The following is a 26,740-nucleotide window of genomic DNA, read 5'->3' on the forward strand; positions in this document are numbered from 1 at the left end:
GTTTGTGTCTCTACAGCTCTGCAGGAAGGGAAGCTGAAGTTGTCTCCTCCTCAGGGGTGTCCGTCTCGGGTCTTCAAGCTGATGGTGCGCTGCTGGGCCGCCAGCCCCAAAGACAGACTGTCTTTCAGCGACCTCTGCGCCGCCCTCAGCGACCTGCCCTCTGAAAGTAAAGTGTGAGAGAACCGGAGCGTCCCGCAAGCCGTGGTCCAAACCCTCCATCCTAAACGTTCAGATTCAAGCATCATCCCTCAAGAAAACAAAAGGACTCGGAATTTTTTTTAAAATTTGAAAAATTCTCCGCCATTTCCTCCATATGTTTAATGAAATGTTTTTAGAACGTTCCTCAAACATTTGGTTTTAATGGGGTTTGCACCAAAAGCTGCCCCGTCACTTCTCAGTTTGAGCTTGCCCACTCAAAACAATGAAATGTAGTAAAATATAGTGCGTTTGTGATACCAAACCATGCACTGACCAATTTTATATTGTAGAAGGATTGTCTCGGGAGCCTCTTAATTTATTTAAAAGGTCCTGTTTGTTCAATGTACAGAAAGGTACTGTTTATATGACGTTTTTATTATGTTTATGACCTTTTTATATAATTCAGAAGTACTCCTAGAAACAGCCTGTCGAGAATCATTGAGTTCAAATTTCAAGTGCCTGTATGTAAAATGAAGGATGTCTTGATTTTAGTATGCTGTATGTTACAACTCGGAAAGCCTTGAATGTTCTTTTTATATATATATATATATATACACATTTATAGTGTTTTATTGCTTAGTAAAGAGTTCAGTGTTTTATCTTGTACTTGCTACCCCCACGTTACATATTGGTTTCTATAAAAATTCAGAGGTATTCTTGAAAATAGTGAACAAATGCTTCTGTCACATACTCTGCTGTTGCAATAAAATGTCTCTTTTTAACAAAGCTTGTCTGATTTCATGTATTGTAAATGTGAAAACATCTCTCAGATCTTTGTGAAACATGCTCTTCAAGGCCGATCTGTGTTTGGACACAAGTCTCCATCATTCACTCTTAGTTTTATTCGTCTTCTCTGATGAATTCTGACCATGCTTTGCTACAGCAGTTGCAATCGTAAAGACTATTGTTCTTCAAGCACCAAATGTGCTACCATATCATTTCACAGGATGATTGTACTAAACATAGCTGAACACAACTTATACTACACTGATACACAAACTGGAGAATATAGACAACAAAAGAGCAATAAGTATAAAACTTCTAGATCTCAGGTGATGTGGAGGAAGGTTAACATTGAGACGCCTCATAACCTATTGTTTATATTCCCAACATAACATTGAAATGAATCATGTAGGTATAGACGCTAAGGCTTCAATTTGAATGTGTTTTATCAAAATAAAGTCCTGTATCTTTAACTAAGCTGGTGTTAGAAGCGCAGTTCTGTTTTAACTCCATCAGGTGGAGATGTAGCTCAGATGTAGAGGGGTATATTATAGTGAGCTTCTTATTTTAAGAGACATTTTCAAGAGCAGTGCACTTTCCCCAAACAAGGCACAGTGTCGAAATGAAGCATTGAGTGAGCTTGTCATGACAAAGCATTCGCAAAGATCTGCAATTATTATAATACAACTATTATTATTATTTTTTAAATGAATTGCACGGGTGTTTGAAGGCATATAAACTAATAGACTGATTATTCTATCATCGTCCTCCCCCTCTCTGCCTCTGTGTGTGTTTCTATCAGGGAGGATCAATGCAGGAGCACACACACACACACACACACACACACACTGGCTCGCTCTGTCCGCGCATCCGCTGCGTCGCGTCGCTGCGTCTCTCTCTCGCTCGCTCGCGGCTGACGCGGGCCGCTCCTGGATATGTGCATGTTGTAGGAAAGCCGCATCGCATCGCAGGTCGAAGGCCAGGAGACATGCCGGTGTGACGGGCGTCGGATGTCCGTGTCTTCCGCGCTATCTTCGCCGGAGCGAGCGGCCTGTAAACACAAGATGTCGACCAGAACGCCATTGCCCACCGTTAACGAGCGCGACGCCGAGAATGTAAGTCAATGATGCACCGCATCGCTCACGTTTGTCACGCGTTTGTTCTCGTTTGCGTTCTTGTGGTTTCGTTGACGCGGACGCACGCTATTAATGGTTAAACGAGCCGGATTGGTCGAGCATGTACTCGGTTAGTCTTCTGAGGTTTGATAATAGTGTCCAGTGTTGATGTGAAGACATTATTAGAGTGAGATTTGTTTGTGTACCTGTATAGTTTGTTCAGGACCGTTCAGGTGCATGTGATGCCTCCCTGTCCTGTGTTAATCAATGCAACACACTGATGATCTGATCATCATCATCATGTCAGACCCCACTCAAGCTCATGCCTCAGCGTCCCGGCACCAATTCTCTTACTGTTTACATGTAACTACATTGTTATTAATATGTGACCCTGGACCACACAATCACAGTTTTTTTAATTGATCTGAATAAATAAGCTTTCCACGGATGTATGGTTTGTTAGGAAAGGACAATATTTCCTTGGGTGCAAAAAAATAAGAAAAATTCAAAAAAGAAAAGTTCCAAATGAAGTCCGAAGCAATGCATATTACTAATCAAAAATTAGGTTTTGATATATTTACAGTTTTTACATTTAATGGAACATGATCTTTTCTTAATATCCTCATTAATTTTGGCATTTCAATTGATAATTTTGACTCTGAATACAGTGTATTTCCGGCTATTTCTACAAATATACTTGTTCTACTTACGACTGGTTTTGTGCTCCAGGGTCACAAGTAAAATAAGCCCAGTAGGCCTACTGTAGAGTTTATCAAATGGGGTTTTCAGTGACCTGCAACTGATATTCTCAAAACAAACCAATAACAGCACATTGGATGTAGAAAACCAAATGCTAGAATGAAATGCAGTTATTTTACATGACATTTATCCACTGACAAAGCTGTTGGCAGATATTTGGACTGACACAAGGGTAAATAACAATATACTTTACCCAGAAATGATATTTTACTCTCCTTCATGTCGTTCCAGCCTTCGCAAGGCTTGTAGCGATTTGGATTTTAGCGTGAATTTGGACCAATCAGATTTAACTGTGGGCGGGGCTACTAGGTACAATATAATCTGTGATTTATCTTTTTTTTTTCTCTGAGAAACACAACAGGAGACTTTTTTTTTAACAATCTTAGTTTACTCTCTGCCATGCTTCAAAAGGACTAAATAATCACCATAAATGTTCAGTGTTCCCAGTTTTTTTAATCTTTCAGATTTTAAAATGTTGTTGGACAATTCATTTGCCTTCCAGAAATATCAGTCTATCATGAAATAAATGTGATTTGTAGGTATGAGGAAATGCAGTGTGGTTTTTCGGATTTTAGTTTTTGCGTCATTAGCAAGATTCACACACACAAAAAAATCTTGAATCCTAGAGGAATTCATGATTGGCAGCTCATTGGGAATGTTTCTGAAGAAAGCCGGAGTGTGATGCTCCTGTGGGTTTAATGTCATCTCAGGTTATGGGTTATGTAAAGACTCGTGCACTTGTGGGAGAGTCTTTATGACTTTGATAATGGTCACAGAGGGGCTGTTGACTCCATCATGTAATTACAAGCTGAGATTAATGAAATGTTCAGAGATGGTCGGGGTGTGTGGCCAGAGTTGTGTAATTGCTGATCACGGTTTTTAGTGAAGGATTCCTACACTTTCACTTTTACACATTTTTCCCTGCTCAGTTTTGAATATTTAAATTGTATGTCTTTTGCATAGCCACTAAACATGTTTTACACTGCTTGCTCTGTGACGTCTTGTAGTATCTGAAAAAATCCGGGAAGTTTAAACTGTGATTTCCAATTTGCAAATAATGATGGAACGTAATGAAATCTCAAAAGTCATGGAAATATTTGTAATCGGTTCAAAATTAAACTTAAAGTTAGTAAATGTAAAATGTAAAAACATATAAAAAAAAAAAATATATATATATATATATATATATATATATATATATACATATGAATATACTACTCATATTGTTTCTATTTGACTAAGTTCCTATATGAAGTCTATATGACTTTCACAGAAGAAGAAAAGTCATACAGGTTAGGAACGACACAAGGTTGAGTAAATGATGACAGAATTTACATTTCTCTGTGAATTATTTCTTGAACTACATTATGAGTGTTGCAGACTCCCTCATGATATGAGTTCTATAAACCTACAGAAGAAGAGTTTGAAATAGTCATCAGATATTGATTGGGTTTTATTGTTGTCATTGGGCTTGAAGTCGCAGGCGGATTGATATGTGGATAAGAGGAAGGAGTGTTGTAAAGCACTGTTTGCTGCAGTGTGTCCAGACAGAGGTCAAAGGGTTTTGGATATCAGTGCACTCCTCTCTGTTATAATCAATGCAGCTGTCAAAATGTAAGGCGCTCTCACCCCCTCCTGCACAGATGTCTTACTGTCTGTGTGTAATTGGAGAACGTGAACGTGAAGTCCAAGTGGCCCCAGTAATTGGAGAACAGGGCTGCAAGGAGTATTAATTATGGTAACTAACCAGTATTATTAATTCCGATAGCATGGGAAGTTAGCATAAGAATAAGGGATGGTAGGAAAACATTGTGCTTGATACATTCTTCCCCTTCAAGCCAAACTGTCTAGATAGCGAATACATTACTACCTCTGGAAGCAGTCAGACAAGTAGACAAGCTAAAAAAAATGACTAGTGGTTGACCGTTATATCGCCAAGGCCGATATATCTGCCGATATTTGGCATTTTTCAAATATCGGCATCGGCCAATACGTTTTTCTGTTTGGCCAATGTGTTCGAAGCGGGACTTTTATTTTGACACACAGTGCTCACACTCTCTCTTGTTTGTCATTAATAGTTCTGTCTAATACGGATAGAAGTCAGTCTAATAATCAGATAGAACGGTTAAACAAAGGAGTGAATGTATACAGAGAGTATTATAACGATTGCTTTTATATTAGGACTCTTAATAATAGAAAGACAAACATTATAATACTTTGTCGTTTGCCGTCAGCATTAAGCAAATACACTTTTAATGAATTTAAACAAATCTTTGAATGGCTAATGAACATTTAATTTCACAAACCTTGCAAACTTAGTCGAATCCAGCTGTGAGATCTTGTGAAGTGTGCATTTTTTATCCAGCATGATCGCGTGCTCACTTTGTGATGGTCGGTCCGTGTATATTGAATGCTTTAAACTTGAAACTCCTGATTTCAAATTATGCTGCGCTTTGTGCATTTGCCCACTATCTCATTCATGTTATTTTCTCTGTGTGCTGTATGTAAAATGAATGTTAGCCTGGCTTTATTTGAAGAATATGGTTCCCAGTGCACACAAACTTCCCAGAATACTGAGTGCCCTGTTTGATTACAGTGTTTAATTACTTTTTAATTCTATTTTTATTAAATATTTATTTAATTTTGAAAAATACTGTCATCTAAAGTTTAAGCATGTTTCTTTTACACATTTATTTTTTAATTAATTGTCAAATGATTAGACATTTCTTAAATACTAATAATAATAATAAAACAATTATTATCAGCTTTATATCGGCTAACAGCCCCCCCGCTTTCCAAGATATCGGCATCGGCTGAACAACACATATCGGTCGACCACTAAATATTTGACCTCATTAACATGTCAACTTGTGATTGGTTTTATAGAAACGCATCTTAGTACCAGGTGTAAACACGTCAAAAGGCTTTTTCACGCTGAATGCGAATGCTCGCTTTAGTTGTGTTATTCACTGCTGTAAAATAATAAGACTTGCGGAGGTGGAAACAAATAGATGCAATTAATCAATATCAGGTTCATTGTAGATTATTTTAATTATTGATTATTTTCAGTTTTATGTATAGTTGTTGCTACCCTATGATTAACTAACTTGTGATGCTATAGCTCCTCTTGTGGCCACCGTGAGAATGCAATACATGGTTGCAAGTGTGTAAATGTTTCTGTCGCATTTCAGAAATCAGCGATGCATGAAATCGAGCCTGCTAGAATTTTAGAATGTTTTATTTTTTCCATTTTGTGTACTTGCTCATAGTATGTTTCAACAATGGAGTATGGAAGTCAGAGTGATGCGAGATGCAAGAAAGAGTTTTTGCAGATGCACATCGGAAGGCTTTCATTTGACAACAGTTGTGTAACAAGTGGAAGAAAGGCTGCGAGAGAAGGGAGGGCTTTTAAAGAGACAAGTGTGTGCGTGTGCGCGCAGGGGGATGTTTTTACGGTTGATCGTACCTTCCCGGAATGTTTTTGTTCAGGCAGTGTGTTCATTGTCATGCTAAAGCAGGAATGCTGATGCTGCTGTGTCATGAAAGTCTGGAAAACTGCAGCTGTTTCATCTCATCTGTGTTCTCTTCAGGGTTCACTATTTATCTGTGGCTTCTGATCAGATGTGAGCTGTGTTGCAAAACCAAGTGAGCTGCTTGGATGCCTTCTAAGGGCCCTTTAACAGTGTGTGTTTTACAGACGCAGTGCAGCAGAATGGAACTGAATGCAGTTCTTTTTAAGGGTTTTAAACTTTTAACTTTTATTGACGTCATCATTTTATTGGGGTCATCATAATTTGCAGAAATGTCACACCACATACCTTGCGATAACAAAGGTCAAATTATCGAATTAATGTATTTTTGTAGGTGGACAAGTTTGTTTACTTTATAAATATTAAGCTTTAAAGCAGTTTTGTTAAAATTATTATTTTGGTCTAATTTAAAGGGATCATGTGATGATGCTACAAATAAAATTATTTGGTGTAATGCAATATTTACACTGTTTAAGGTTAAAAAAACACATTATTTTTCACATACCTTAAATAGTTTTTGCTCCTCTCTGCCCCTCCTTTCTGAAACACATTGATTTTTACAAAGCTTATTGTTCTGAAAAGTATGGTTGATAATATTGATATCATAATAATTGATATCAGACGAGCAGCGAGAGCAATATCACACAAGTGCTGTTTGTCCCAAATAGCACAAGTGCAATTTTGATTTCATACAACAGTTCAGTAAATTAGAAGTTAATATTATAGGGTAATATTTTAAACACAATATTGTCTGTTTTTGCCAACAAGAATATTATCTATAAAGCCACAGCAGAACTGTTGTGTGTCTGAACAACACAGCGGTGTTTAGTTTCTGAAAGTATCCACATTTTGAACGAATCGTGTGATTCAATGATTCAAAGGCCCATTCATAAAAAGGGCAGTTTTACTTAGAGTATCAAAAAACTTTAAAATGATAGTTTATACATAAAAACTTTAGTTATGTAATAATTTACTCATAAATGAGTTACTTTCTTGTGTTGAACAAAAAAGGTGACACAAAAAAAATAGCTCTAAATAATCTTTTAGGGGCATTTTCACAGTAAATGTAATTTGCGTTTAATTAGATTAATTAATCGACAAATCATGTAGCCTAATTAATTGGATAAAAAAATTTTATCGACTGACAGCCCTAGTGTATGTATGTGTGTGTGTGTCTGTGTGTGTGTATATATATATATAGTGCAGTCGTGAGTTTTTAAATTTAAATACTAAATATATCATTGTTATATATATATATATATATATATATATATATATATATATATATATATATATATAAACTGCTGTACATATAAACACACAATTAATAAATTCTTGAAATATATTTGATTTAGTTTACAGATAAACAAAAGAAAAAAAAACTGTGTATCATAGCCTATATACACTGAGTTTGTTAATTTTTGTGACGCTTCATTTGTTCACAGAAAGGAAACTCAAATGGCAGAAAGCCACATCCTATTTGTTTTCTTTATTTTACAAAAGCACAATGTTTTGTTTTCATTATGAGTGTACACAGAAAAAAGCAGACCTTTATAGTGATGCATTATTAAGACAATAAGTGTGTAAAGTTGAATTTGCTGGTATAAGGTAACAGTTGAAGGTGCGCACACACACACACACACACACACACACAGTTCCAGCATTGCTATATTGACAGCACAGTTGGTACTTTATCAAAATAAAATACAGTGAACCGAACATCAGCTCTGTGTCACCGTTGACCCAGAACGCAACTGAATCACAAAGCCTATAATAGACATAATAAATTATAGTTTAGCATTCAGATACGTTACATCGCAAATATGGAAATATTATGGAATATTTAGATTTGTGCCGACTGAGAAGGGTAGGATACACGAGCACAAAGCTCCATTTCACAAACAGTTGAGAGCACAAGCCTTTAAAGTATACTCCTTTGTCAGTCTGTGAGAGACGCATTCAGCACATGGTCACTGTCTAGTAGACTTTGTTTTCAAGTGCGCAACTCACGGCATTCACTGTCCTTCTGCTGGCGGCCAGTTATCAAACAGTGTTGCATTGCTGCTGATGCCCCCTTCTGGATTGGGGGTGAATATTCGTCGCAAGGCCTCATGCACCGAACCAAGATGTCTGTATCATGACGGTTCAGTACGAATACATGTATCGTTCCACCCCTAATATACATATATGCATATAGATGTATTTATGTATATATATATATATATATATAGTATATGTATATATAAACTTATGACTGCACTAATAATTCTGAAGCAGTATTTTACTGAGTTATTCAGTTTTGCCTGTATAGCCATCTTCGAATGCAAAATCTGCTCCTGGGCAGCATTGGGTATCATGTGTTTGGATCATCCGATATCTCGCTGAGTCACCGGTTACACTGAATGCTGATTGTCAAGGCCTGGATTGGGCTTTCTGCCATTGTGCTCAAAACGCAAGATAATGTGGATCCTAGTTTCGTTTCTTGAGGCTTCAGGAGTGATTTGTGCGGTAAATCACACTGTCTGAATGTGGGTTGTGTGGCGAGTTTCAGGAGTCCAGCCAGATTTGTTGAAACTTTGACGTTTGCTCGGGAAGATCACAGGGATGACACCAGCTGACTGAATATTGTCATATTTCAGTTATTATCTGCCAGATTCCTCTCTGGCACGAGCTTGTGTTTCTTCAAAGCTCTGCATGCGTGTTCTAATAGCTTCTTTGTTGAGTAAAAATGTGCTTCAGCTTTGTGTAATACTGAATTCTGCTTGCATTGATGTCAAAAATAGTTTTCTATTCAAGGCAAGGCGACACTAACACAACTCGCTAATTGTCCTTGTTTAGGGGAGCTGTGACCTTATTTGACTGCTAAGATAGAAAATAAATGTCTGTAAAAGAATGGCATGGTGACAGCCAGCATGCATGGAAAAAAAAAACCTTATAGCAGGAAATGATATCATAGAGAGGACCCAGAAGACCCACAAGATTGTGTGTCAAGATCAATAAGTCTCTTAAAGATAATTTGATCTTTTTATGAAAAGGAAAGGTTATACAATGTCATGTGGTGCAATTCCCTGAAAGCTTAGTGATATTCATGAATAAAAAAAACCTTTATAACCTGAAAATATAGCTAAATTAAAGTCTTAAATGTGAAAATGTTTATAGTTATTGTAAAAAATAGTACCATAGTAGTAAAACAGTACTTGAAATTGAAACTTTTCTAGGAAAGGGCATAAACATTTTAATAAAACCATGTGTAACCTTAAACATCATTGACAGCATTAGTAGAATAACGTGGAAGTCATACCAAAGAAAATTGACTTTATCCTCTCAGTTAAAAATAAAAATTGCCATGAGAAGAAGAGTAATTGGGTACTAAAATACTCAGTACTTCAGTCAAATTAAACAAACTTCCAAGCTTTTATGCTTTTGACCCCTCCACAATGCTGGACTCATAGACCATCACTACTGTACACAGAGATGTGTTCAAATTAACATCATGCCACAAATCCTGCTGATAAAGCTCAACATGTGACATCCATGCCCTTAAACTATCCTTCATTGTGAGGCGTATTGATCAGGGTGAATGGATGAGATCTTTATTGGCTTACCTTAATGTTGTTGTGTGCCGTGAGGAACAGTGGAGGAGACATGGCCATAGTAAGACCACTATACAAGGTCTTTCTCTAGTGTTAATGCGACGTGTGTCATTGTGTTATAAAGCACAGGTCATCCTCAGTTCAGCAGAGTCACAGGACTTTACTGTACTAGTGACTCAGCAGTTATTCACAACAGACTCTTCCATTCACTGAGTTTTGGACACAACTTCAGTTCAGCCAGTTTGTCTTGAAAGTCCTAAGTTATTAAATGCATATTGGGCCTTAAAAGAGAACTTAATTCCATTCTCACAAACTGTTCTTGGTTCACTTGTCTTCACCAGTTGCTTCAGGGCTTTTTTCTTACATTAGTTAGTCTTGTATTACTTGTGAAATGTAGTATCAGTATCTGGCCTCTTATTTTACTGCTAAAGATTCCAAGTTACCTGCTGTGCTGTATGCTGCATGCATTACACTTAATGGCTTTGTTCTTTAGTTATGTCAATACTGTGGTTGGTGGGCTGAATGGTTTGAAAAGTCATTAAAAATGTATAAAACCAACAGTTTATTGTTCTCATTCTGAAAAAAATGAATTAATAAATAATTCAGAGACCAGTCACATGTAAGCAGCACTCTGTTTCTTCTTTCATAATAAGCAAGTAAACAAGTAAGAAGTAAGTCAAATAGTATTTATTGGATACGGGTAGTCATTTTCAACGAGGCTTTTCCATTCGTATGTAGCTTAAAACCAATCATATTCTTGTGGAGCTTCATATTCAATCATATTGTTTCATGACGTTCAAAATGAGGGCTTTTATGATGGCCAAGACAGATCAGATTTCATATCGTAGACAGTCTCAGGTACTTGAATCTTCCCTGCTCCTCTGGTAATGGAGTCTGTTGTAAGTGCTCTCTGTGCTTCAGGCTGAAGGGTGCCGCTCATTTTCCACTCTATCCAGTAGCTTCTGTATATTGACCGCCAGATTTCGACGGCGGTCTAGCTAAAGTTAACTAGCTCCATTGTTTGACTGAGCTCAAAAAGTGCCCTTAAGAGAGTCTTTTACTGTGACACATTTCATTCACATAGGACTAATTGTGTGTGTGTGTGTGTGTGTGTGTGTGTGTGTGTGTGTGTGTGTGTGTGTGTGTTCAGAAACAGCCGGACTGAGTGAGACAGAATGAAATGGAATGCAGGGGTCTTGACAAACTTTTAAAAGTTAAACCATTTTTGACGTGATGTGTTATCTTAAAAAAAATGATCATGGCGTGAGATGCTGAAAAAAATGGGGACAGAATAACAGCCAAACACATCTGCATGTGTACAGATTCATACAATTTGAATGTTGTACTTTAATTCTCTTGTTAGTATTATTATTATTATTATTTTTTTTTCTTTTTTGAAGTTGATGAGTTTGTTAGCATTATGATTAAATGTATGATGATGTTGTAATGTTGTAATGTCATTATTTAAAGGGGATTATTTTCATGCCTTTTGATTGGACCACTCATGTGCAAGAAGTGCAAACGATACAAGATGCTAATGCAATGGACATGCACATCCGTCTAGCGCCTGTTTACATAGAACAATAATAGAAAATTAGCGCATTGGTATAGAAGAATGTGTTCTGAGAGTACAAGCACAGAAAGTAATACTAATTGAATGTAAAACATTTTTATTTATTATTGTATTACATATTTTGGTTTGGCAAAAATGTAATAAATTTAAAAAGTTTTGCTCACTCACCATTTAAAATTGAATGTAGTCTGCCCTGTTATGGTCCAACTTGTTTTTTCACATTGTTTTGAGGTTTTGTAACTTGATTTTGTAATGCTTTTTTTTTGACAAAAAATTAATAAAATCAAAATCTATTTATATATGCATATATTTACAGATAGATTTGATTTGATTTACCTCTCAACTAAATCTGAAATCCAGCAATAGTGTTGGTATGATGGCATTAAAATTCCACAATTGAAATATGTTGTTTAAATAAGTTCAAATTTCATATGTCAGTTATTTTTTTAATAATAGTTTAATTATATAAACACTTTTTTTGTAGTTTTAAAAATTAAGTAGGATATTATAGGAGTATAGCTATTTGAGTGTGAGTGCATTTTTTTATTGCATTTTCTTTTAAAAATAATAATAATAAATATATATTTACATTTATCTGACACTTTTAAAAGCGACTTACAATTGCTATATGTCAGAGGTCGCACGCCTCTGGAGCAACTCCTCTTGTAGGGAAGTCGTGGCCTAATGGTTAGAGAGTCGGACTCCCAATCGAAAGGTTGTGAGTTCGAGTCCCGGGCCGGCAGGAATTGTGGGTGGGGGGAGTGCATGTACAGTTCTCTCTCCACCTTCAATACCACAACTTAGGTGCCCTTGAGCAAGGCATCGAACCCCCAACTGCTCCCCGGGCGCCGCAGCATAAATGGCTGCCCACTGCTCCGGGTGTGTGTTCACAGTGTGTGTGTGTGTGTGTTCACTGCTCTGTGTGTGTGCATTTCGGATGGGTTAAATGCAGAGCACAAATTCTGAGTATGGGTCACCATACTTGGCTGAATGTCACTTCACTTTCAACTAGGGGTTAAGTGTCTTGCTCAGGGACACATTGGTGTCTCAGTGGATTCGAACCTGGGTCTCTCACACCAAAGGCATGTGTCTTATCCACTGCGTGTCCAATTTGACATGACCTCCCTCTTCTTCCATCTCTCAGCACACATCTGTCGATGGGTTCACCGACACACCAGCACCGCCCACGAAATCAGCGAGTCGACAGAGTCTCCTGCGCTGCCGTAACTCAGTGGCGTCCATCACAGACGAACAGCCTCACGTCGGGAACTACAGACTCCTCAAAACCATCGGCAAAGGGAACTTTGCTAAAGTCAAACTTGCCCGCCATATTTTAACAGGAAGAGAGGTGAGCAGATACATATTTATTGTTATATATACTAGGGCTTTCAAATGATTAATCGTGATAACCAAAATAAAAAGTTTTGTTTACGTGCATTGTGTATATTTATTATGCATATATAAATACACGCACATACAGTATATATTTAGAAAATATTGATCCATGCATATATATATATATATCTGCGATTAATCGTTTGAAAATGCTAATACATACAGTAATAATGCTAACACTTTTAGGAAAAGATTCTTTTGAGTTTTAAATTAAAGACAATTACTTAGTGCTGGAAACAGCATGCATTATTTAACGGCCTGTACATCAGAACATGCTCGCAGGACCAACAGAAACTCCAGATTATGTAAGAAATGGAGCCGTTTTGCTCTGACGCAGGAAGGAATGATGAAGCAGATGCCCCCATAGCATTTAGATATTTAGATGTATAGGCTATTTATAGGAATCTATTAATATACACATTTCACAGTAACACTGTATTTGTTTTTCAGGTAGCGGTGAAGATCATTGATAAAACTCAGCTCAACCCCACAAGCCTACAAAAGGTGAGACCTCAGTGTCTTGAGTGTTATTTCGTAATGTGAAATCTTAATCGTTAAAAATTTACAATTTTCTTTGAGCAAATACATGTTTGTGACATGTTCTTTGCACGGTTTTTGACATTCACCCTGTTGCCTATATTTTAAGTTATATATATAGGCTTACAAGCACATTAGAAATCTGGGTTTCGAAACTTGTTCTCCGTATCTTTGTAGACACGACAATTGAATTTAATAATTCATAATTTAAACACTGGTGAAAAGTCCCTGTGAATGTTAGTACGATAAACATATGGAACTTAAACAAACATGGATATTATGTTTTGATATCACTAACCTTCTAAAATCAATCGATTATTCAATCCTCAAAATCTTTTGTGCTCTAAACTCTCATTAAGGTTGCGTTTTATGTGCAATCTGCATTTGACCAACGTTTTTCAAGATACATGTTTGATCACAAAAAATATGGTCGTTATGTTACTGCTAAACTAATGCAAACCCCAGAGGATGTTTTCCTAGACTAAAAATCTAGTTCAGGCTAGTCAAAAGTAGTAAAATTGCAGCACTACATGCAACATGCATTGTTAGCATGTCTAGCATGTTTCTATATATTGTTAGCATTTTGCTAACATGTTGCTAGCATGTTTGTTTTCCTAACAGCATTCTCCTAGTCATTGTTAGCATGTTGCTAAAATATTTTAGCAAGTTGCTAGCTTGTTTAGCATGTTCCTAGTTCATGTTAGCATGTTGTTAACATCTTTAGCATGTTTAATATGCACTTGGGCATTGTTAGCATGTTGCTAGATTGTTTGTGTTCTTAATTGCATTTTCCTAGGCATTTAAGCATGTTGCTAACACGTTTAGCATGTTTAAAGGCATTGTTGGCATGTTGTTAAAATATTTTAGCAAGTTGCTAGCATGTTTAAATGCACTTAGGCATTGTTAGCATGTTTCTAGCTTGTTTAAAGGTGACATAACACGCAATCCCATGTTAATCTTGAGTACCTATAGAGTATTACTGCATCCTTAATATCTCCAAAAAGTCTTTAGTTTTAACATATTTATAAATGAAAGATACAGCTTTACGATTATCTCCGGAAACAGCAGAGCTCCTTGAGGCGCGGTGTGGGCGGAGGTAAAGAGTGACGAAGACATGAGCTCCGACTGTTACTGTTAAAGAGTTGTATTCTCATGTTATTCTTGCTTTACAAACTGTACTCTTACAACTTTACAACTCTTACAACTTTACAACTCTTCATAAACCCCTGCCAAAACCCAGTGCCAATATGGCAGTACATTGTCATAAATATAGGGAGGCAGCAATGGGTTTCCCAGTTACGTTATTGAAACATATATGAACGCATACTTTATAAAACGATCATGCTGCTATTTTCATTTGAAAATTGTAAGTTGAATATAAAACATATTACAGTGCATGCGCCCTACCATACAGTCAATCACAGAACTGATTAAAGACAGTGACAGACAGCGCTCATTTTCAGAGTGCTTGACAGATACATTATGTGTGGTTTTGTTATTAAATATTGTTTTGAGTTAAATAATGACCCAGATCATGAAATACATTTATAAGCCTCAGAGTAAGGGAAGCACAACTTGGGAAATGAGACCATCCGGTAAGCTTGTGAATGCTATGTATATTTATTTTAAATATTTTAAGTGGTCTTTAATGTTAACCAAGTGTTTTTTTTTTGGCTCTTTCTTTTAAGTATCAGTTCAGATAAAGTTAAGGCACCAGTGCCATCTGAAGAGTATCGATTTGGCACCTGTATCGTATCATAAAAAACCCAATCGATACCCAACCCTATCCAACATAAATATCTGCTGAACTGCATGATAATAGCAGCGAATAAAGGGCTTGCCTTTTTGTCTTGGAGCAGAAAATGTCAGAGTGGCTGTTTATAAGCCACTTCTTGGCTTTTATAAGCAGCGATGACCTTAAAGAAAATGACGCAGCCTCTCGTGATGAGAACAACATCAGAGCTCATGCGAGACTGTCTCATACTGTCCACTGAACATTCTAAAGCTATATTCATGTCCTTTCTCTCCTTCAGTACAGTTGGTGATTTCAAAATCCCAAAGCTGGCATAACATGATGTTAGCCGAGGACTGGCTCATTCAGAGGATCGTTTTTTATTTTCAGTGTTGACGGGTGGGGTGTTTGTGGAGGCGTGACATTTTCTTCATTACTGTTAAAGAACCCATTAAATGCTTTGTCGAGCAGAGATTTCATAGATTTAAGAGAATATTTTGAGAACCGCTGACATAATGGATTTGCGAAAAAAATACTAATAGTTTCCCCCATCTCCCATTGTTCATTAAGAGCAGTTGAGGGTTTTGAAATTCCAAGCGAGTCTTGAATAAATTCCTAAGGTTTTTAAAGGCGTGGTCCTAATGGTCACAAATAGTGAAATTACTTCGGTTAAATGAACTTTGCATGTACACGTCACTAACACCATTTGATAAAGGTTATTTAATAAAGGGATTGCATGGGTCAGTATGCTTCGAAACACTTTCAAGGGTGTCAGAATGACGTTTGGCATTCACTGTCCATGCTTTAACACCTCTACGAGAATTGTTAAATAACGTGTTTTTTGTTATTTTATTTATTGGTGTAGCTCAACTGGTAGACCATGACAAAGGTCATGTGACTGTTTCCCAGAAACACATTCATTTGAAAATGAATCTAATATACATTGTTTTGGATAAGTTTCTTCCAAATTCCAAATCCGTACAGTCAATTATCATCTCATTTGAATATCTTAATGAGGCTAATCCTCCATTATCATTGTGTGAACAGATGGACAGAGGTTGTCAGTGAAACTTCCGCTGATCTCTATTGCCTCATGTTTCGACATCAAGATTAATGACCTCGTGATGAGGTACACACACACAACGTCAGAGTTTGTCTGTAAATACGGTTGGTTTGACTCCTCCCCCAACAGGGATCATCCAGTTACTTTATCACATTGTTAATCACCTGACGTCATAAGTGAATTCCCTTCTAGTACATTTCAGGATTCAACATTGAAAATAAGGGCTGCATGCTGGCTCTGCTGGGATCTTACCCAGCACAGAACGATCAGGGTTTCTTTCTCAGTTGTGGAAACCTCTGCATTAAGTATATAGCTATCGGCTAGCCTCAGCGTGCTCGAGAGCATTCCACACGCTCTGAGTCATTGCACTTTTTGTGTGCTCTTACTATACAACCAGCGTTTGTTGGGTTCCCAAATGCATTCTCAGTTAATCATCATTTTGAATTATTAGTAGACCCAGTCTGACGACTGTTTGTGTATAGTTATAATGATGTTAATTTGTTTTTACCAAACACCACCCAGTGTAAATATGAGTTAAGCTGACCAGGGTTGAACGATTGTGTCAGAATTAATAGTCGTTGAATATTTCTCTTGATATTGTTATATCAGCGAGAGTGAGGTTTCTATTGATTGATGCTCACTTTACTGTGTAATTCATCCTGAGTGTGTTTGTTCAGCCTCTGTTAGTGAGGACTAGTGACGGGAAACAGACACATCGTTCCTGCTTGTGATCTCTCTCTCACACACACACACACATACACACTACAGGAAATGACACGCTTGTCAGTGTGCGACTGGAATGTCTCTGTGGTTGTTTTTAGAAATATGGCTGTAAAAATAGAAGCTCGGGCTCCTCTGCTGATTATTTACCAGAGCAGACTGCCAAGAAAAAACACAGCTTCTCTCTTTTTTTCCCCTTGATTTCCCTTTTTCTGGCTTCTTTGATTTTTGCCTCCAACTGTTCAGAGGACAGTGAGGACACATTCCACGGGAGAGAGAGGTCAGAGGTCATGTGTAAAGAAACGTCAGTGCTGTGCTCATGAGATCTTTTACAAACTTCAATATATATTGTTCATTAGAGAACAAAATAATTAGTCTGTTTTGTTTATGCCACTATAATACGTGTTTGTTTTTGCACATGCTGTTTTAATTGCACAAGCCATCACTATAATAGACTTCTAAAACTTTTTTTTTAATAATAATCTGACACTATGTTTAAAATCCTGATTTGTAATATGCCAACTTTGTATGAAAATTATTTATTTATTTGTTGATTGATTGAAGACAAAGATAACTGTTGCAGGTAACACAGTTGACTATGTGTGACCCTGGATTATAAAACCAGGCGTAAGTGTACATTTTTAAAAAAAAATTGAGATTTATACAGTATCTGAAAGCTGAATAAATAAGCTTTCCATTGATGGTTTATTAGGATTGGACAATATTTGGCCGAGATACAAATATTTGAAAATCTGGAATCTGAGGAAGCAAAAAAATCTAAATATTGAGAAAATCATCTTTAAAGTTGTCCAAATGAAGTAATGAATGCATATTAGTAATGAAAAATTAAGTTTTGATATTTACGGCAGGAAATGTACAAAATATCTTCATGGAACATGATATTTACTTTAATATCCTAATGATTTTTGGCATAAAAGAAAAATAAATCATTTTGACCCATACAATGTATTTTTGGCTATTGCTACAAATATACCCCAGAGACTTAAGACTGGCTTGGTGCTCCAAGGTCACATTTCATTTATAAATTAACAAATTTTTATATTTTTTTGCCTTAATCAACATTTTTTGATTGCGGTTAAATGGTTCAACTTGACAAATTCACTATCTAATAGTTCCTACTCCAAAGAACAAGAGATTTTTGCATTTTATTACTTTTTAAAAAAGTACAAATAGAAAGTGACAAAACATTTTTGTGCAAAAAAAAAAAAAAACAAGTCTAAAAAGTGCTATTGATGTTTGTGTAATTGTAGAGTCTCTCTGTATGGAGGTGTTTTCTCTCGATGTGTTTGTGATCCCTGAAATCGGCCCATTCCTGGAGAGGCGCACCACACAACAAAGGCGTCCACTGATGGATTGTCGTCAGATAAATTGATCTGTCAGTCTGTATTGTTGGGGACGTGGATGATGGAGCTGATGGGACACTCTAGCGGTCTCTAGCTCTCCTCCGCGCTCATCACTTTCACTCTCCATGTGACGCGCTAGTGGCTGTTTTGTGTTAATAGGAGACAGATTTTCTCTAATTAAATTTAGAAGCAATAAAGGGACAAATCGTGTGCACTTTAGAATGAGAACTGGTGCATACTGTACACTGAAGATACAATATTATCAAGCATAATTGTAGAAAAATGCATTAAACATTTGTGAACATTTTAAACATTTACTTAATTACTGTTAAAAGTAATATTAAAAACTGAATATTAGCAACATTATTGTAAAGGTAAGGAAAAATTATCATGAGAAATAATAGGAATCTTATATTTTCTAACCAACATTTGGTCCCAAACTAATTATCACCTATGGAGCAATCGCTTAATTAAAAAGAAATGGACAGTCATGTTCCTGGCAAGCCTGCTACCTGTTTTTATTTTATTTTATTTTATTTTTAAACGTTTATTATAAGAACATGCATACAAATCAGCAATTTGAGCTGTTTAAATAATTAGAAGAATTTTAAAAGCCTCAAAAATTCTAATTGGTCATATTTGGCCCTGTTTCACAGAATCTGTCAGTTACTTTTTACATTTTTCCAACTGTTGCTGTTGTTTTCTCATTTGAATGCATGCAGTCTATATTTCGGTGAACTGGGTGTCCCGTCCCGTTGCAGTCACGTGTCAAAGCTGGGTCTGTGTGACGACATGCAGCTGGCTGGATGTACTCATTCATTCATGCGGCACTCATTCACAGAAAACGGCCCCCTGTGGTTGTGCCTGAATAAAGAGGATCTGTGAGGAGCTTTCTGAGAGAGGTGTCGGGGTGTATGGCAGCGTTTTAGGGTGAAGAGACATTGGGGGAGCAACCTGGAGCAGTTACCCTTCAGGCCTTTCTAGCTTTTGTCAGAGACTCTCAGAGACAGACTTCTGACTGTGGATTAATTTGGCCAAGAACCACCCACTTAGACAGGAAGAGACTGACTGACAAGCAGTCACAGCTTTTTTGTTTTTTTCATTTTCTGCTGGGTAGGGATGTAACGCTTCACTCAACTCACGATTCGATTCACGGTTCACATTTTTATTTAACATTTTACAAAATGAGACGAATTTAAGACAAATTATAAATTAAATGTGTCCTTTTATTATTGCTTGGATAACATGCTGCACGTTTTTTTGTGTAAATTAAATATAACACTATAATAATACAGCACTTGCATATTATTGCTCGTTTGTTGGTTTTGATTGCTTCTGTTGGCCTTATTTGTAAGTCCCTTTGGATAAAAGCATCCGCTAAATAACCAAATTTAAATATAATGTAAATGTAAATCACAAAGCTAAATAGAAATTACAAAACAAGCCAAATCAAATGAATAACACACATAAAATAAATCTCTTTATATAATTGAATCTTTGCATTTTTAGCAATAGAGGCAGCCACTGCATTTTAATCCTGATCCAAACAAAGAGGCTTCATACATGCAACATGAGCAGTTTTTAATCTAAATTAGATTGTGTAATTTCTAAACATGAAGCAAAAACTGAATGTTTTGACTTCAGTTTTGTAAAACTATTCATAAAAATATCTGCATGAGATGCAGATTCACTCTCTGCCAGCAGGTGGCGCTTAAAACTTTCCGCTGTAAACAAAGCAGCGCTGCACTTATGAACTTTAATATGCATTATACAGAGGCGAGATGAAAAGGAAGTTCCCCTCAGACATACATTCATATAAACTCCTAACTCTAACTGAATCGTGATTTGTTTTGCATCCCAACCGATTTGAATCGTCACATTTTGATTCGCAGTTACTCGTTACATCCCTACTGCTGGGTAAATGTGAAAACAGATATATGCAGGAGAGAAGTGTGTTATATGTGCTCATGAATATTAGATTTTCTTGCTACTAAGTGCTTCTTAAATGTGTTTCTGAATCCATGCCATGAATCTTGCAGGTTTTGGCAAAGTGACAAGTTCTTCCTCAAAAGTGATTATTTTAGCAACCTGGTTCCTTCAAAATGCAACTTTATAACAAAACTGCTACACAATGTATTTCAAAAAAGCATTTCAAGCACTTTAATATTACACTTTTTACTCCACTATATTTCATGACAACATATTGTTGTGTCTGATTCACGAATCAGTTCACGAATTGCACTGAACATTTGTGAGTGTGACTGATTCACTAAATTGTTCATGTCTGAAACAAAATAATCAAGAACCAAGAGAACCTTTGAGCTTTTTGCACGAATGATGGTGCAAGAAATGTGCTATTTACTGCTTAAAATTTTTTTTTGTTGATGACACAATGTCTACACAAATTATTGGTCAATTATTAAAATGTTACAATGCAGGGTCAGAATATGCAGATATGCAGGTAACCGTACACAAAAGAGGGTTTTCTCTAATGCTTTTTGTCTGTATTTTCACCCACAGCTCTTTCGTGAAGTGAGGATTATGAAGGTCTTAAATCATCCTAATATAGGTAAGACATCATGCTAAAATGTGTTTTAAAGTAAAGCTCACTAGACCATCTTTTGCCGTTTTATTTGTGTATAAAATTCTCTTATGTAATCAAAGTAAATAAAGTCATAATTTGAGCCATATAGTGAAATTATATGTTTGCTGAAAATGGTGTAAATGATCTCCGTTATGATTGGCTAACATAATCACATGGGAAATGCTCAGTTTGAGTTGGGAAATCATTTATATGTCCTAATTTTGTTGCTTACATTAAATTAGGGGAAGTTAAATTAAATGAAATTTAAAAAAGCTAATGAATGCATAAAAAAAGATCTATCAAATTAAATTAAAGTCATTTAAGAATTATAATATAAAAATTTATGTTTACCTTTTTTTTACAATTTCAGTATTCTCTGTTTATATACACAATTATGTGTGTTAGTGCTGGGCGGTAAACCGGTTCATACCGAAAATCGGTGTATATTTTCGTTACGATGTTAATTTTGAATATACCGCCATACAGGTGTATTTAATTACTCAGCGTTCGGAACGAACTTTATGCTGCGCCGCGGCCACGCGACACAGTTTCAGACGGACCCTTTACAATGTTGCACTTCTAAGCAGCGACTGCGAGGCGTGGTGAGGGTAAACTCAGCAGTGCTCTGGTGTTACGTTATAATGCCTGTTTCACACAGTCCGTCTGCAGTGCGTATTTACGGATTTCAATTGCACGAGGTCGCAGTCAGTCAGTGCGTTCAAGGAGCGGTGCGTCTGCAGCAGTGCAGCGATTGTTAACGTTCTGAGTCTATTTTTTCTGTGCTGCAGGCGCTGAATTAAAGTAAACGCGCATTGTCCGCAGGAAAAATGAACATGGATTGACATGGAAACGCAGTCACATGTGTTTTTGGCTAGGTTTAAAACAAGAAAAAGAGCAATTTTAGATAAACAAGGAAAACAATATATATGTTCACTTTAATGGAAGCAGAAAAACAAAGTTCATTAAGACCCGTGGGATTTAGGGCTGGGACAACGCGTCGAGGTCATCGATGACGTCGACGCAAAAAATACGTCGACGCAAAATATGTGCATCGATTCGTCGACCTGTTTTTATTTCTCTAAAAAACGTTTGCAAAACGTTTACCTTATGTGCGCTGAATATACGCGATGGCCGGATCAACATTCTGTCCAACGTTATATAACCAATCCAGGGGTTTTTCTGCATTGATCTTTTTTTTTGGCGGCTGTCAAAGCCTTATTTGATCGGTGAGTGATGTAGAATATAATGACTGTGCTGCGCCTGACAGGGCGCGTACGAGAGAGAGCCCCGGCTGTGCGCGCGCACTCACAGTCTTCAAGCAAACCGAGCGCTTCATGCTCTCTCTCTCCCTCGTGCATATTAATCAAAATCATTAAACACGATAGAAAAAGGGCGAAACACCAAAGTTTCACGTTGAGCATTCGGTGATTTTTTTTTTCTCCATGACAGGCTGCTGGCCCCCACTTTTAATTTTCTTTTTTGGAAAAGCACTCTCTGTATTAGCTTAAAGCCCTCAAGTTTACATTTACATACTGTATTCTTTCAATTGCTCTAAACAAGTATTTTGGGTGAACTTTTTTATTGAATGCTAGACATCAAGTTGTTGTTATTTTCATCTGAAAGAAGAATTTTTTTTCAGTAAGCTAGGCCCTATGTGTTCAGTAAGCTTGTTTCAGTAAGCTATGTGTTTTCAAGGCTTCAAGGTTTTATTGAATGCTATCTCTATACAAGTGCAAAGTAATGCATTCTTAGTCAGTCTTTTATTTTGTAATTTTAAGAGCAATAAACATATTGCAATGTTAAGGAATTTATGTTTTTTTTTCATTCAGATATGTAAATCAACATGTATAAATTGTTAGTAGTCAATTAATGGGGAGATAATCGAAATCAAATCGGTCTGGAAAAATTAATCGTTAGATTAATCGATGCATCGAAAAAATAATCGCTAGATTAATCGTTTAAAAAATAATCGTTTATCCCAGCCCTAGTGGGATTGCTTGTGATAAAGATTTAAATGCAAAATGCACGAGACTGTTTCTGTCTGTGGTGTTTTAATTTTAAATATTTTCACAAGAAAAGTAGGCTAATTATTGTGTTTAAATGTTTTGCCGCTTGCTTGAGCAGCTTATTATACAAACCTAGAAGTAAAATGCATGAATAATGCGTTGTTTATATTTATTGAGTTTAAACTAATGTCTATATGAAAGATTGTTACTGTTCTGTGATAAAAGACACAAATGAGCTACGGGTGTTTGTGGACTTACCAGACGCGGATCAGTAGCGGACTGCAAACACGTCCTGTGTGAAAGCACGAGTCCGTGCTGCGGACTGCATATGCACTGCAGGCAGATTATGCATGTATAATATCCATTTTATGCAAGTGCTGTCGGGCTAAAATTGTCGCCAAAGGCGGCAACACGAGCAATTTGCTCCAGCACCTTAGCCGCAAGCACGTCTTGGAATATCAACCAGCAGAAAATGCATTGTACACCTGATTATGCATGAAAAAAAAACGTCATAAACCGGTATAATTTTGAACAAAAACCGGTTTATAAATTTTTATACGTTTATACATGGTCAAACCGCCCAGCACTAATGTGTGTGTGTGTGTATACATACACATTATATACTATATATATATATATATGTATGTGTGTGTGTTGCAAACTGTCCCTCATAACTCCCGATCAAGCCTGGAGCTGTTTAGACCTGCTAACTGGAAATGATGAGCTTGTTTTAATACACAGCTCAGTTTAATCCATGACATGCCACGTTCCCTCTATTTTCTCTCACTCCGGTTTTATGAGATGTTAACTGGATTATTTATATTCCTAATGGAAGGGAATCACGGGAGAGTCATCCAGACGGGCTGCTTTAGCGCGATCAGCTCTTCTGTGCCTCTCTAAACAGCACAGGACTCTGTTTTCACTTCTCTATCGATCAGCATGACTGGCTGTTTCTGGCACCGTGTCACCGCTGGCTTCTGATTGGCTGAGGCTGAGCTGGATTCTAGATTAATCAGACTAAAAGCTGTGATTACACACCTATCCCTGACATTTTTTTCCTCTCATCTTTCCTAACACACACACACGCACTGCATGTTTAAGACTACATGCAGGAAGCAGTCAGACGTTATTAGCATCCATCCACAGAGTAAACTGAATTACAGAAGCTCTTCACATACAGTAAGTTTATTCAGAAACCGGAAGGCTGTGTGTGTGACGTCCTGCGTGTATTTTAGCACAAAACAAGCTTCCCTGGTGTGTTGTGTCTCCATATCATAGATGAGTTCCTGAGAGAATCAAGCGTCGTCACTGTGGTATGGGGCTAAAATAGTATCAAAAATTATTGTATTTTCAAAATAGAATTTGCAAATATTTAAACAAATTTACATCCAAAAATATGATTCAAACCACAGTTCATAAATGCACAATTATGATTGCAAGTTTTTTATTTATATTTTGTTTAATAATTTTGATACTGTTTTAGCTCCATATTGTTTAAAAAAAACGTGAGCTCTTGTGAATAAATGTGCTTAATTGTTTTGAATGTCAATCACTCTCTGTGTCTGTTTCTCTCTCTCTCTTCCAGTTAAGTTATTTGAAGTCATTGAAACAGAGAAGACACTTTATTTAATAATGGAGTATGCAAGTGGAGGTGAGTGTGATGGATGGTTGAGATTCATATTTAATATCACCATTAGCGCACGTCATGACACACATCCCTGAATGTCTCTGTTCGTGTCAGGTGAAGTGTTTGACTACTTAGTCGCTCATGGGAGGATGAAGGAAAAGGAAGCCAGAGCAAAGTTTCGACAGGTGAGACACACATCTGAATCATTGAAAATCTACTGAGATAGAAATCAAACCTCCATTGTGACTATTGAGATCGAAAATACCTTTTTTAAAGTAAACTGAAACTTCAAATCATGATTGTATTAGGTAACTGGATAACACTTTATTTTAATGACTTATTCTTACTAATAACTAGTTGCTTATTAGCATGCATATTTCTAGCATATTGGCTGTTTATTAGTACTGATAAAGCACTTATCCTGCATGCCTAATCCTACCCAATACATAAAGTTAACAACTACCTTACTAACTATTAATAACCAGAAAATTAGGAGTTTATTGAGGCAGAAGTCATAGTTAATGGTTTATTTTGGAAATTTGGCTTTTAAATAAAGTGTCTAATCATATCAGTAGTATCTCATTAGTACTTACAAGTCTTACTAAACACTACGATTAGAAGAGAGATAATTAATTAGATAATCTCAAAATATGTAAATGAGAAAAAGTACTAGTAATGTAAAAAAAAATGGTACATTGTACACACCTTGTTCAATATTATTTTGTTAACAGTATAAAATTCAGTTTATCATGAAATAATATATAGTATATTATATATAGCTCTATAATGTTTTAGTACAGATATATGTGGATAAATGACCATTTGTTAATGTGTAATGCATTGGTTTACATAGAGTTAATCAGATTAATTACACTTAGCTTAACTGTATTTATTGCATTAAACATTTTCCTCCTGCTTGACAATGGTTTGGTGGAAAAGATGAATCCTCCAACGTTTCCCTCTGATCAGCTGTTCGTGTGTCAACTTTAAATGAACAGACATCAGTTTGAGTGTAATTAAACCCCCTGCAGTGCTGCAATAATTAATTGGCCATTTTCCTTCACACGAATGGCGAATGAAACCCCCAGACTGCAGTTCACTGCAGGAGGTGTTTAGTCAGAATATAAGACCCCAGTCTGTCTCGCTCTCAGCTGCAGTGACATGAAGACATGTTACAGTGTCTGTCTAGCACAACACCACACAGGCTGGATTTACAGACTTCCTCAGCTTCTATTCGCAAATAAACAAAAGAGCTGGTTTGTGCAGTGATGTACTTTGTGTGTGTGATTACAGATTGTGTCTGCAGTGCAATATTGCCACCAGAAGAGAATAGTCCACAGGGATCTCAAGGTGAGACACACACACACACACCGTTTACAATCCGCTCACCTTTAGTGATGTGTGTTTCATTGATTTCTTATGAGCGTGCACTGTGCAGACCGCTTTGCTACATTTCTTTGTGCGTGTCTCTCTGTAAGGCTGAAAACTTGCTGCTAGACGCGGACATGAATATAAAGATAGCAGACTTTGGCTTCAGTAATGAGTTCGTCATCGGGAGTAAGCTGGACACGTTCTGTGGCAGTCCTCCATACGCAGCTCCCGAGCTCTTCCAGGGGAAGAAGTACGACGGGCCAGAGGTGGACGTCTGGAGTCTGGGGGTCATCCTCTACACGCTTGTCAGCGGCTCACTTCCCTTTGACGGACAGAATTTGAAGGTCATTTCTTGTTATTTTAAAAAGAAATCACTAAATGCCTATGTACACCAAAGCAAAAGGATGCAAATCACTGTTAAAAGTCTTTAATGGTATTATGTTCTATTCACACTCTATTCTGATTTTTTATCACATGCATACATAAACACATACTGTTGTTCTAAGGTATGGGGTTAGTAAGAATGTTATTGGAAAGAAAATAATAGTCTTATTAAACAAATATGCATTAACTTGATCAAAAGTGACATTGTTACAAAAAGAAATGCTGTTCTTTTGAACTTTCTCTTCATTAAGGAAACCTGAAAAAAAACACTGTTTCCACAAATACTACTAATAATAAAATAATCAGAAAGGGTTATTTATATTTAAAATTTAAATGCTTTAACCCTGGAGCAACATATAAAAAAACTACCAAATTTTGCTTAATCGCAATCGCAAAGTTTAATTGCAACACAATCATTGCAATTAATAGTATTCACTGTCTATTTCATTACGTGTAATTTGTAACT

General features: G+C 36.6%; 2 protein-coding genes across 5 annotated transcripts in view; both read left to right on the forward strand.

Moving 5' to 3' along the window:
* Positions 1–924, forward strand: part of ptk7a (protein tyrosine kinase 7a) — a 36,535-nt gene extending 35,611 nt beyond the window's left edge. Inside the window, exon 20 of the mRNA XM_059569887.1 lies at positions 17–924. Coding sequence (XP_059425870.1) covers positions 17–177 — 161 coding nt within the window. The 3' untranslated portion in view covers positions 178–924. The remainder of the gene's footprint in view (positions 1–16) is intronic.
* A 756-nt stretch (positions 925–1,680) lies between these two features.
* The window catches only part of LOC132160154 (serine/threonine-protein kinase MARK1-like), a 38,832-nt gene continuing 13,772 nt past the window's right edge, over positions 1,681–26,740 (forward strand). For 2 of the 4 annotated variants that reach the window (XM_059569896.1, XM_059569895.1), the window contains exons 1-8: positions 1,686–2,036; positions 12,636–12,839; positions 13,337–13,390; positions 20,823–20,871; positions 24,478–24,543; positions 24,634–24,704; positions 25,813–25,869; positions 25,998–26,234. In XM_059569896.1, coding sequence (XP_059425879.1) covers positions 1,932–2,036; positions 12,636–12,839; positions 13,337–13,390; positions 20,823–20,871; positions 24,478–24,543; positions 24,634–24,704; positions 25,813–25,869; positions 25,998–26,234 — 843 coding nt within the window. In that variant the 5' untranslated portion in view covers positions 1,686–1,931. Of the gene's footprint in view, positions 2,037–12,635; positions 12,840–13,336; positions 13,391–20,822; positions 20,872–24,477; positions 24,544–24,633; positions 24,705–25,812; positions 25,870–25,997; positions 26,235–26,740 lie in introns of all 4 variants that reach the window. The other 2 variants (XM_059569897.1, XM_059569894.1) reach the window with 2 other exon arrangements.

The sequence above is a fragment of the Carassius carassius genome, chromosome 16, assembly GCF_963082965.1.
Source record: "Carassius carassius chromosome 16, fCarCar2.1, whole genome shotgun sequence".
Lineage (NCBI taxonomy): Eukaryota > Metazoa > Chordata > Actinopteri > Cypriniformes > Cyprinidae > Carassius > Carassius carassius.